Raw genomic sequence first — 13929 nt, 5'->3', positions numbered from 1 at the left:
TGATGCTACTAAACCAGTTTCTAGCTTCCTCAGCGAAATACAGTCGCAGGCGACGGATATGATTGCGTTTGAACAATTCGGTCTTCAGAATATAACAAAACTAAGCGTTGATGCAAGGGACGCCTGTGAATTTTCTTCGCTCCTTGTTATTCAGCCTCGAACTCACCTGGACTCGATCGGTAGCAATGATTTGTCTGAACCACTGATGGCTCTATCCGTTGAGGCTAGAAATGCCGAGCAGTTGATGCAGAATTATTTTACCTACCCCCTGGTTATTCAAGGCCACGTCTTTGATGACTCCATCGAATTGCTCTTGACTTATGACTCTACAATATTGTCAGAGATTGAAATGGAGGCCCTTTCTCATCAATTCGATACTGTTGCCAAGCAGCTGGTTCACGAATCAGATGATCCGATTAGTTCTGTCGCTGTTGCTGGCGAATGGGATCTTGAGCAGGCTAAAAAGTGGAATACTGAGAATCCCGAACTTATGGATACTTGTATTCACAATCTTGTCGAGAAACAATCATCCATCCGACCAAACGTGCCAGCTGTGTGTGCTTGGGATGGTGAGATGAGCTATAGCGAGCTTAACAGCGCTGCAAATAAGCTCGCTCACCACATCATCAAGGCAGGCGTCAGGTCCAATGACTTGGTACACGTCTGCTTTGAGAAATCGCTTTGGTTCTTCGTCTCTATCCTCGCGATCAACAAGTCGGGCGCAGCTTGGGTTCCCCTTGATCCCTCTCACCCCAAGCAACGCCTGCACCAAGTTGCCAGCCAGACATTGGCCACACTGACACTTTCATCTCCTACCAATGCAGCTCTGTGTAGAGACATTGTTGGGAACGTTATCGAAGTCAACAGCAGTCTCATCCATAGACTCTCACAGACATACGATGGCGTCAATGGACCTACCATCCATGTGCCGTCAAGTAATGCTGCGTACGTGCTCTTCACCAGTGGCAGCACAGGCACGCCCAAGGGTCTCGTCATGCAGCACCGTGCCGTCTGCACAAGCCAAACTGCTATTGCTCAGAGACTGCGTCTTACCGAGGATGTTAGAATCCTTCAGTTTGCCGCCTACGTCTTTGACTTATCTATTGGTGAGATCGTAGGACCGCTCATTCACGGAGCCTGTATATGCGTACCATCAGAAGAGATGAGATTGACGGGCTTAAAAGAATTCATCCACGACAAGGCTGTTAACTGGGCGTTCCTTACGCCTTCGTTCGTTCGAACGCTTAAGCCTGAAGATATTCCTAGTGTTGAGCTGCTACTTTTAGCCGGTGAAGCTGTTGGCAGAGATATTCTTAACATGTGGTATGGTAAGGTGCGCCTTATCAATGGCTGGGGCCCAGCTGAGACTTGTGTCTTTTCTACTTTGCACGAATGGACCTCTATTGACGAGTCTCCTTTGACTGTCGGCAAGCCTGTTGGCGGACACTGCTGGATTGTTGACAGTGAAGACTCAAGCAAACTAGCACCGATTGGCTGCCTGGGGGAGGTCGTTCTGCAAGGACCGACCTTGCTCCACGAATATCTCGCTGATCCACAAAGGAGCAAAGAGGCAATTATCACCACATTGCCAGCTTGGGCACCAAAGCAAGACTCTCAGCCATGGAGCCGCTTTTACAAGTCAGGAGATTTATGTTTCTATAACCCCGACGGCACAATTGAATTCTCTTCCCGCAAGGACACGCAGGTCAAGATTCGTGGTCTTCGTGTTGAATTAGGCGACGTCGAGCACCATATCCGCGAATGCCTTGACGGCGTTCGCCAAGTTGCTGTTGATGTTCTAAGATCGGAAACAGGAACCAATTTGGTCTCATATCTCTGCTTTAACGACGATTCTCAGCCTGGTTCATCGGACATGAAAGCCAGCGATATCTACCTACCCCTTGAGTCCAATGTTCAGGCTCGCATTACTGCGATGGTTGGTGAACTCAACGTAAACCTTCCTCGCTATATGATTCCGACGCTATTTATCCCTTGCAAATTTATGCCAGTCATTACTTCCACGAAATTAGACAGAAAAACGCTAAAGGCAATGACAACCTCGCTTGACCGGGATCAATTAGCACTCTATTCGCTTATTGACAGTAAAAAGCGCGCCCCCGAGACTTCAATGGAGATATGTCTCCAAGCCATCTGGGCTGAAATCCTCAATCTCCCTGTCGATTCCATCGGCCGCGACGATAGCTTCCTCCAGATCGGTGGAGATTCCATCACTGCAATCCACCTAGTGTCAAAGGCTCGTGAAGCCGGTGTATCAATTCTCGTTAAAGACGTGTTCAGCGACTCTCGCCTCCTCGCTGTGGCTTCTAAAGCGGTCCTCTGTGACACAGCTCAGCAGCAACAGGAAGCGGCGGCTCCTTTCAGCCTCTTGAATGAGCAAGTTCGAGCTCTAGTGCTTGGCGGTGACGTCCGCAAGTCATGTGGCCTTTCCAACGACCAAACCATCGAAGATGCCTACCCTTGTACTTCACTACAAGAAGGTCTCATGGCATTAACTGTGAAGCAGCCGGGATCTTATGTTGCTACATATACTTACAAGGTAGCTCCCTTTGTCGACGTAGAGCGGTTCAGAGCTGCATGGAGTCGCACCATTGGATTGTGTGGCAACATGCGTACTAGAATTGTTCTGGTGAACGGCACGCCAATCCAGCTACTACTCAAGGAAGACAATCAGTGGCAATCCATGGAGAATGAAACGCTAGCCTCAGTCACAAAGTCCTCTCGAAACTTGCTTGTGGGCTATGGAACCCCTCTTTGCTGGTATGGCATTCTTACGGAGAAGAATGACCGATATCTTGTGTGGTCGGCTCACCACTCTATCTACGACGGCTGGGTAATGCGTATCTTGTTGACAACCCTATACAACGCCTACCATGGCGCTGATATTACAGAGCTGTATCCTTACTCTGGTTTCATCAAGTATAGCATGGAGCTGGATAGTACTGCTTCTGCCAACTTCTGGCGCGAACAATTATCTGGCTCTAAGAGAGCAGCTTTCCCAGCTCGCCAGTCTCCCACTAGCTCGAAATCGTCAACGCGAGTCTTCAAATCCACTATCAAAATTGGACAGCCCAGCCAAAGTACTATTACAAGGGCCTCTATTCTGAGGGCTGCTTGGGCCATCGTCCTTGCTCGCTATTGTGATACTGAAGACGTGAGCTTCGGAACGACTGTCTCGGGGCGCCATGCTCCTGTTGCTGGTCTTGAAACTATGCCAGGTCCGATGATTGCAACAGTTCCCGTCCGCATACGCATGGATCACACTGCTACCAAAGCTCAATTCCTCGCTAGCGTTCAAAATCAAGCCCATGAGATGATTCCCTATGAACAGTTTGGTCTTCAAAATATCTCTAAGCTGAGCCAAGATGCCAAGGATACATGCGATTTTTCGAGTTTGCTCGTCATTCAACCTCCTGCACAGAACGTTTCAGACGATCAGCTAGAGGGTAGCATTCTAGTCTATGGCAGCGAAGAGCAGAATAATACGGAAGATGCCATGCAGGATTACTTCAACTATCCCCTAGTGATCATCATGAACACTTTCAATGATCACATTACGCAACGGTTCTTCTATAATACCGACATCTTGACTAAGGATCGTGTCTCTGTTTTATCGCAACACATTAGCCACGTTGTCGAGCAGCTTTTGGATAATGGCGATGGGAACCTTGATAATATTGATCTTGTGGGCAAGTGGGACATCCAGCATGCTCTAGAATCCACTCGACTTAAGCCATCTACCGAGGCTTGTACTCATTGGCTTATACACGACCGTATTAAAGCACAGCCCAACGAACCCGCGATCTCATCTTGGGACGGAAACCTCACCTACGGCGAGTTAGGTATTCTTGCAAATCGTTTGGCATGGAAGCTTCAAGACCTTGGAGTCGGACCTGAATCTCTCATTCCACTGTGCTTCCCCAAATCTACATGGGCCGTTGTTGCCATGGTTGCCGTTGTCATGGCTGGAGGCGCTTTTGTTCCTCTTGACCCCAACGCACCGACTGCTCGTCTTCGAGGCCTTGTCGAAGATACAAAGGCAACTTTGGCAGTTGCAAGCCCATCATGCCAAGATTCCCTCCGTGATGTTGGTATCGACGTATTCGTTGTCGACGAGGCTCTCCTACTTGAGCTTTCAGACCCTGTATCAGCGGTTACGTCTTCAGTAGAACCAGACAATGCAAGCGTCGTCCTATTCACCTCAGGATCTACCGGCAAGCCCAAGGGTATGGTGATTCAGCATAATAGCTTGTGTTCATCTGGAAATGCTTATGGCACGGATCTTAACATCGGACCGGGCACACGTGTATTCCAATTCTCTGCTTATACTTTCGATGTCGGTGTCCTTGACTGCCTTGTGTCTCTCATGCGAGGCGCAACTATTTGCATTCCATCAGACCATGCACGCCTCAATGACCTCGCCGGTGCTATGAATGCAACAAAGGCTAACTGGGTGTTCCTTACACCTACTGTTGCAGATCTTCTTTTGCCCACCGACGTTCCACACCTCAAGGTTCTCTGTTTGGGTGGTGAAGCTATTAGCAAGAAATGCGCAGAACGCTGGATTAGCTACACTGAAGTACACGGTCTCTATGGTCCCGCTGAAGCATCTATTTGTGCTTGGAACCCTTTTGTTGGTAGATCTGGCCTTTCAACTAATCTTGGAAGACCTACATCATCGGCCTTTTGGGTAGTCGAACCCAGTGACAGCAAGCGACTGGTTCCCGTTGGTTGCATTGGCGAGCTCCTTATTGAAGGTCCCATGCTCGCTCGAGGATATATCAATGTGAGCGCTGAAGTTGCTTCAAATTGGATGGAAAACGTGGACTGGCTCCCCGGTACCGACAATAAGAGGGTCTACAAGACCGGTGACTTAGTTCGACGCAACGCTGATGGCACTTTCGACTTCGTAGGCCGAAAAGATACCCAGGTTAAGCTCCATGGTCAGCGTGTTGAACTTGGTGAGATTGAAACACGCATTCACGAGTTTCTACCAACGGATATGGCTGCCATAGTGGCCATTGTCAAGGACGAGCATGAGCATGACAACTTATTTGCCTTCTTTTGGTACACTGAAGGTGCTGCTGCCTCTAAATTTACCGCCTGTTTGATGGAAACTACCACTGATGATGCTCGCGCTGTGATTTCTCATGTTGACTCTTCTCTGGGTCTGGTGCTGCCATCATACATGATTCCATCAACTTATTTGGTCTTTGAGGGTAAGCCTGAGCAGACAGTAAATGGTAAGGTCAACCGCCGTGCCTTGATTGCTCACGCTCAAAATTTATCGACTCAAGATCGTCTGCGCTTCGCACCCAAGGTTGGCGAGAATGAGCCACCAACTACGCCCATGGAGTTCAAGCTCAGAGACCTTTGGGCTCAGGTCCTACATACTGATGTTCAATCCATTGGTAAGAACGATAGCTTCTTACGCATTGGAGGCGATTCTATCAGTGCTATCCAGCTAGTGTCTGTAGCCCAGCAGAATAACATTGGTCTCACGGTGGCCACAATCTTCAACGATCCTCGCTTATCTCAGATGGCCGAGGCTGCTAATGCTGATGAAATCATGCCTTCTTACGAGACCAAGCCTTTTAGCATCATTCCTGCCGCGAACATGGATGCTGTTCTTGCTGAAGTGCGATCCCAGTGTGATCTCTCTGAGTCTGCAATCATTGAGGATGCTTATCCATGTACACGCCTTCAAGAAGGTTTGATGGTCCTTGCGGTCAAGCAACCGGGGTCATATGTTGCCAAGCATGTATATCGTCTTGCTACAAGCATAGATATAGAACACTTTCAGCACGCTTGGGATCAGACTGTGGAGGCTTGTGCAGCTCTCCGAACGCGGTTTGTCCTTGTTGACGGCAAAGCTTTCCAGGCTGTTATTAAGGATTCCGTCCACTGGCAGTCTTCATCAGATGTTCGATCGTTCGTCATGTCCACAGAGAACTCTCACATGGGCTACGGTTCTCCCCTTTGTCGTTTTGCCATTATTCAGCAAGACGGCGAAGCCTATTTTGCCTGGAACATCCATCACACTATTTTCGACGGATGGACTTTGCCATTGATAATGAGCACCCTCCATGCTTTCTATTACGGGACTGAGATTCCTTCACTCCTCCCATATTCCGGTTTCGTTAAATACCTCGAGAACTTAGATCATGTGGCTGCTAGTGATTATTGGACTCAGCAATTAGACGGTGCTAAGAAGGCAGTATTCCCTCCTGCTAATGGAGCGGCTAAAGCCAAGAAGTCGGAAACGTCAACTCGCGTCAAGTACAGCGCGATTCAATTCCCTCGATCTACCAATACCTCCGTTACAAAAGCTTCAGTTCTTCGAGCAGCATGGGCTATTGTGCTCGCACGATATAATGATTCTGATGATGTTTGCTTTGGAACTACGGTTTCTGGCCGCCATGCCCCTGTTCCCGGCCTTGAACGAATGCCCGGTCTTGTAGTCGCCACTGTCCCAGTTCGCGTAAAGCTGGACCAAAATCAGACTTTAGGTGGCTTTTTAGACGGCATTCAATCACAAGCTTCTGAAATGGTTGCTTACGAACAATTTGGCCTTCAGAATATTTCCAAGCTAAATGCCCAAGCCAAGGAGGCTTGCGACTTTGCCAGTTTGTTAGTTGTACAGCCTATTCAACAGATGACTTCAACTGGAAACGGGGAAGAAGAGGCTTTACTCAGTGCTGCAGCCGTCGATGATGTTCATGCTGATGAGATGCTAGAGAACTATTTCAATTATCCTTTAGTTCTACAGTGTCACCTGCTTGACGATCATGTCAACCTCGTTCTTATTTATGACGTTGACCTGATTTCTGAGTACCAGCTTACTAACCTTTCTCATCAATTTGAACACGTTGTTGCGCAGCTGCTTGGTCAAGAGAATAGCTCTCTATCCACAATCTCTATAGCAAGCGAATGGGACCTCCAATTCGCGCGTGCGTCAAACCAAGATGAGCCTGCTGTTGTCGAAGATTGCATTCATATTTTGATTGAGCGGCAAACTCTACTGACCCCAGATATTCCAGCTATCAATGCTTGGGATGCCAGCTTTACCTACGCTGAGTTAGACCGTGCTGCCAACAGACTGGCGAACTATCTGATTCAGTCCATGGGTGTTAATGTGGGCGACTTTGTTCATGTATGCTTTGAGAAATCGGCTTGGCATATAGTCTCAACCCTGGCAATCAACAAAGCTGGCGCAGCCTGGATACCACTTGACCCATCACACCCAACTGAGCGCCATCAACAGGTTGTCAGTCAAACCGGCTCCTGCTTAGCTCTTACTTCGGCGTCCAACGCCTCTAAGTGTGCTGAGCTAGTTGCCAATGTCCTGGAAGTCACGCGAGATCTTGACGACAAGCTTGTCTCCGATCCAGAAATTTCCGACAGTAAACCCACAACAACTGTTACTTGCAATAACGTTGCGTACATCCTTTTCACCTCCGGATCTACTGGTGTCCCCAAGGGCGTCGTCATGGAACATGGGTCCCTCTGCAGCAGCCAAACCTCTATTAGTAAGAGGCTTGGCTATGCTCCTGGCGTGAACATGCTCCAATTTGCCTCTTTTGTCTTTGACGCATGTATTGGGGAAGTGATTGCCCCATTAATCTCGGGCGCTTGTGTGTGTATTCCATCGTGGGAGACACAGATGAGCTCTCTTACAACCTACATTCGTGAGACCGGTGTCAATTGGGCAATGCTTACCCCTTCCTTTGCCCGTACCATTGATCCCCAGGAAGTCCCTTGTCTAGAGCTTCTGATTCTTATTGGCGAAGCTGTTAGTCGCGATGTTATGGAGCTATGGTTTGGCAAGCTTCGTCTACTCAATGGTTGGGGCCCAACTGAAACCTGCGTCTTTGGCGCATTACACGAGTGGAAGTCTCTTAATGAGTCTCAGCTAACAATTGGTCAACCTGTTGGCGGCTACTGCTGGCTTGTTGACCCTGAAGATTGCCAGAAATTAGCTCCCATAGGCACTTTTGGTGAAGTTGTTATCCAGGGACCTAATTTATTCCGCGAGTACCTTTCGGATAAGGAAAAGACTGCTGCTTCGACTGTCGCGTCCCTCCCCGCATGGGCACCTAATCGCCACTCTCGTCACTGGAACCGATTTTACAAGACAGGCGATTTGGCAATGTATAATTCTGATGGAACTATTCAGTATTATAGCCGCAAGGACACACAGGTCAAGATCCGTGGCCTGCGAGTGGAGTTGGGCGAAATCGAGTACCATGTTCTCCAGAACCTCGATGGCATCCAGCAAGCCGCTGTCGGCGTCCATAAGACTGACGCTGGCTCCAATCTCGTTTCCTTTGTTTGCTTCAACAATGATACCCTCCCTTCCAGCGCTACTGGTAATATCACCAGCCAGGACATCATCTTGCCGTTTACGGCGGAACTAAAAGACAATATCAATAGCCTGCAAAGCCGTCTGAATACTATCCTCCCCGGTTATATGGTTCCCACATTATTCATTCCTTGCAATGCTATGCCACTCGTTACTTCTGGCAAGCTCGACAGAAAGCTTTTGCTGAACATCACCGCTTCTTTGACTAAAGAGCAACTTGAGAAATATGCTTTAATTGACGGTGACAAGACGCAGCCGGAAACCGAAATGGAGTTCCGTCTGCAAGAACTTTGGGCTACTCTTTTGAACATGCCCGCCGCCTCTATTGGTCGCCTGGATAACTTTTTGAAAATTGGAGGTGACTCCATAGCTGCCATTGGGCTTATTTCCAAAGCGCGCGATTATGGCATTTCTTTGAGCATCAATGATATATTCAACGACCCGCGACTCTTTGCTGTTGCAGCTAAAGCCATCGATGTAGATGGCGAAGCCGAAGAGATGGCGTTTATTGATCCATTTTCTCTGCTTGATCGGGATCAACAAACCATGGTTCTCGGCGGGTTCTCCGAGCTCCAACTGCCAACAGACATGGAAGTCGAAGATGCCTTCCCCTGTTCTAAGCTTCAAGAAGGTTTAATGGCTTTGGCGGTCAAGCAACCTGGCTCCTACATTGCCAAGTATCATTACCGCTTGCCTGCCCACGTCGATGTTGGCAGATTCAAGCGCGCCTGGGAACGAACCGTCGAGCTCTGCGCCAACATGCGCACTCGCATAATTAGTATTGGCGGCATGACGATTCAGACCATCGTCAAGAATGATGTGGCTTGGGAAAATACCCAAGGAATAACTCTCATGTCATATCTTCGATCCCCTGCGATGACAGAAATGAGCTATGGCTCCCGCCTCTGTCGTTACGCCCTGATAGAAGAAGAGGGTCAGGACGTCCAGTTTGTGTGGAATATTCATCACGCAGTCTTTGATGGCTGGACAACGCCCATTATTCTAGGTGTTCTACACAGCGCCTACAGAGGCATTGGAGAGCCCAAAATCGAGAACTATGCCAGGTTCATCAAGTATACGATGGGTATCAGCCACCAGGAAGCCAGTGAGTACTGGATGAGAGAGCTCCATGATGTCAAGAAAGCTACTTTCCCCTCCTCCATTCACATCGAGTCAGCTGATGAGGGCGATGTCACTCGCTTTATGGAAACCCGCATCAGTCTGCCGCCAAACGGCGCAAGCGTTACTAAAGCGACTATCCTCCGCGCAGCATGGGCGGTGGTCCTCGCGCGTTACTGTGATACTGATGATGTTTGCTTTGGCACAACAATCTCGGGTAGACAGGCCCCTGTTTCTGGGCTGACGGAGATGCCTGGCCCAGTTATCGCAACTGTGCCAATTCGAGTCCGCTTGGATCGACAAAAATCTGTGGGCACGTTTCTGCAAGGTATTCAAGACCAAGCAACTCAAATGGTCGCCTATGAGCAGTTCGGCCTTCAAAGTATAGGCAAATTAAGTGCTGATGCTAAGGACGCGTGTGACTTTTCATCGCTTCTTGTCATTCAGCCCGTGCAGACTTTGATATTCGATGATAATGACAATGAAGATGCCTTGTTGGCTGCACCCAGCGCTATTGGCGAGGCCAAAGAAGAATCGATGCAAAACTATTTCTCTTACCCATTGGTGATTCAAGGGCATTTGCACAATGACTTTATCAACCTTGTTTTGATTTATGATTCCCGTGTTCTATCAGATTCACAACTTGTGGCGCTTTCACGACAGTTCAAGAATACTGTTGAACAGCTTGTCTCCCAACCTCAGTTAAGCCTTGAGTCTCTATCCATCGCTTCAGACTGGGACGTCACCCAATCTCTCCAATTCAACCCCGAAATCCCTGACATAATCGACTCATGTGTCCATGAGCTTATTGAGGCGCAAGCCAAAATCCGCCCCGATGCTGTCGCAATTAACGCCTGGGATGCCAAATTAACGTATGCCGAATTCAACTGCGCTGCTAATCGCCTTGCCAATCACCTTGTGGCCGTTTATAATCTCAACGTTGGAGACTTGGTCCACGTGTGCTTTGAAAAGTCAGCATGGTTCTTTGTGTCTATTCTCGCAATCAACAAAGCTGGTGCTGCTTGGGTTCCTTTGGATCCGTCTCATCCAGAGAAGAGGCTTCGGCAAATCGTATCTCAGACAGGTGCTAACGTTGCGTTGGCTTCACCCGATAATAGCACTTTGTGTGCTGGCTTAGTTGAGTCTGTTGTAATTGTCAACTCAAAGCTTGACTTGGAGTTATCCAAGGTCAAAAACTACAGTCAGAAAGGTCCAGTAACTACTGTATCTCCGGAAAGCCCTGTTTATGTACTTTTCACCTCTGGATCCACAGGAACGCCAAAAGGATTAGTTATGCAGCACAGATCTGTATGCACGTCACAAACCGCTATTGTCAAGAGGCTTGGCCTGACCCCAGATGTACGCATGTTGCAATTTGCGGCTTTCGTATTCGATCTTTCCATTGGTGAGATTATTGCACCCTTAATTACTGGTGCATGTTTGTGTATACCATCGGATTACACTCGCATGAATGGGCTTGTACAGTTCATTCAAGAGACAGACGTCAACTGGGCCTTCTTTACACCTTCGTTTATCCGCACGATAAGCCCGTCAGAGGTTCCAAGCCTTGAGCTTATTCTACTAGCTGGCGAGGCTGTCCCTCGAGACGTTCTCGCCACTTGGTTCGGTAATGTCCGCCTTATTAACGGATGGGGGCCAGCTGAGACCTGTGTATTCTCAACCCTCCACGAGTGGCAATCAGTCAACGAATCACCTCTTACGATTGGTAAACCCGTTGGTGGCTTCTGTTGGATCGTCGAGCCAGAGCATCCTGATCGCTTGGCCCCTATTGGAACACTAGGAGAGGTTGTCATTCAAGGGCCAACCTTGTTACAAGAGTATCTCGCAGATCCCGAACGAACTCAAGCTTCTGTTATAGATGATATTCCTCAATGGGCCCTTCGTTCTCGCCCTGATTCCAAGCACTGGAACAAATTTTACAAGTCGGGAGATCTTTGCTACTATAACTCAGATGGCACAATCGAGTTTTCTACTCGTAAGGATACGCAAATCAAGATACGCGGCTTGCGCGTGGAGTTGGGAGAAGTTCAGTATCATGTTCAACAAGCACTTACTGGAGCACGACAAGTCGCCATTGACGTATACAAAGGCGAAAATGGCACGAATCTTGTTGCATATTTCTGTCCCAGTGATGAGGCTCGAACCGTGGGAATTACCGATGCCAATTCAGATGGGCCATTCCTCCCGCTTGATGCAGATTTACAGTCCCATCTAGCAGTCGTCATTGGCCAACTAAGCATTTCTCTGCCGCGCTATATGATTCCTACAATGTTCATCCTCTGCAGTTACATGCCCTTCATCACCTCGACAAAGCTTGATCGCAATACACTCAAGAAACTTACTAGCAGTCTAAATAAGGATCAGATTGCGCAGTACTCTCTCCTCAATAGCAAGAAGCGTTCACCAGAAACACCTAGAGAGGTCTTTTTACAGAAGCTATGGTCTAAACTGCTTGGAATATCCATTGAGTCAATTGGCTGTGACGATAGCTTCCTAAGCCTAGGTGGCGATTCCATTACTGCAATTCACATGGTCAGCGCGGCTCGCGAATTAGGCGTCATGCTGGCTGTAAAAGACATCTTTGACGACCCTCGCCTATCCGCCGTTGCCAGCAAAGCTCGTGATATTGCAGAACATGAGCAAGCCTCTGACTTTGATGCCACCCCATTCTGCATGCTTGATACTTCCATACGCCAGCTTGCTCTTGGTGACGACGTTCGAAGCCTCTGCAGCCTGGCCGCCAACGAGGAAGTGGAGGATGCCTATCCTACAACCATGTTCCAAGAGGGAATGATGGCTCTTTCTGTAAAACAGCCGGGTTCGTATATTGCCAAATACGCCTATCGCCTGTCAAAGAACGTGGACATCAGTCGCTTCAAAGCAGCCTGGGAAAACACCATTGCCTTGTGCCCTACTATGCGCACTAGAATCGTTTTACTCGATGGAAAGTGCGTTCAAATAGTTGTTAAGGAAGACGCCAGTGGGTGGCCTCAGAATCATGTAAATGCACGCGCCGCTAGACAAGCCATCCAGGGCACTGAAATGACCTATGGCTCTCGTCTCTCTCGGCTGTCTTTAATTCATGATGACGGAACCGACTACTTCTTCTGGACTGTGCATCACGCAGTTCATGATGGCTGGACCGTCCGTCTCATCATGACTACTTTCCAGAACGCATACCACAATCTAGAATTGCCCGTTTTGAGGCCATATTCGGCTTTCATACACTATCTTACAGGCATAAACGATGTCGATGCCGCCAATTACTGGAACCAGAAACTGCAAGGCGCCAAAAAGGCTTCTTATCCTCCAGCTGCACCAGTCTCTGCACCAGAGGGCGCCACTCGACTGATCAGCAAGACCATCCAAGTCCCCGCCTCAGCCGACCCTTCGATAACAAAGGCTACTATTATGCGAGCCACCTGGGCAATTGTGCTTGCTCGCTATTGTGATACTGACGACATCACTTTCGGTACATCGATTTCAGGCAGACAAGCTCCGGTTTCTGGTCTCATGGACATGCCGGGCCCTGTAGTCGCTACTGTTCCTGTGCGTGTACGTCTTGATCAGAAACAGACAATAGGCAAATACCTCCATGCTGTCCAAAATCAAGCTCATGAAATGGTTCCATATGAGCAATATGGCTTGTCAAACATTGGAAAGATTCATCCCGACATGAAAGAAGCATGCGATTTCACGAGCCTATTGGTTGTGCAACCTAGAACACACCTGGATTCCCGGAGCAAAACTATGTCTGCTGAGACTGAAGCTGTTGGGGACGATCTTCTGATGCCTGCTGCTATTGAAGGTAGTTCTGCCGAGGAATCGATGCAAGGGTATTTCTCTTACCCTCTTGTTATCCAAGGCCACTTGTTCAATGATTTCATTGAGCTGTTTATCACCTTTGACTCTGCTGTAGTCTCTGAATCAGCTATGGAGGCCATGTGCCATCAATTCAATCATGTGGCTTCCCAGCTATTCATGGGCGAAAACCTTACCCTTGAAGATCTGACTGTTGCTTCCGATTGGGATCTTCAACGTGCCACAGAGTTCAATCAAGAGATCCCCGAATTTATGGACACCTGCGTTCATCATCTTATTGAAGCGCGTGCTAAAGAGGCTCCTACTTCGCCAGCCATCTGGGCGTGGGATGGTCAATTGACTTATGGACAGCTTAATGAGTTAGCTAACACTCTAGCTCACCATCTGATTGCTGACTATAATGTCCAAGTCGAGGACCTCATCCACGTCTGCTTCGAAAAGTCAGCTTGGTACTGGGTATCTATTCTCGCGGTTAACAAAGCTGGTGCTGTATGGGTTCCTCTTGATCCATCTCATCCCCAGCAGCGCATTCGTCAGGTTATTTCACAGACCTGTTCGAAGGTGGCACTCGTATCGGACACTACAAG

The 13929-nt window shown here is 48.5% G+C and overlaps 1 protein-coding gene across 1 annotated transcript in view; it reads left to right on the top strand.

The window, feature by feature from the left end:
• TGAM01_v204898 (hypothetical protein) overlaps positions 1-13929 on the top strand; it is a gene marked incomplete at both ends in the record, with an annotated part of 66319 nt that overhangs the window by 39798 nt on the left and 12592 nt on the right. Inside the window, one exon of the mRNA XM_024549532.1 lies at positions 25-13895. Within this exon, the coding sequence (XP_024405762.1) occupies positions 25-13895 (13871 nt within the window). The remainder of the gene's footprint in view (positions 1-24; positions 13896-13929) is intronic.

The sequence above is a fragment of the Trichoderma gamsii genome (assembly GCF_001481775.2).
Source record: "Trichoderma gamsii strain T6085 chromosome Unknown Scaffold_14.2, whole genome shotgun sequence".
In the NCBI taxonomy this organism is placed as follows: Eukaryota; Fungi; Ascomycota; class Sordariomycetes; order Hypocreales; family Hypocreaceae; genus Trichoderma; species Trichoderma gamsii.
The sequence above is the reverse complement of the archived record's forward strand: the minus strand, read 5'-3'. Positions and strand labels throughout refer to the sequence as shown.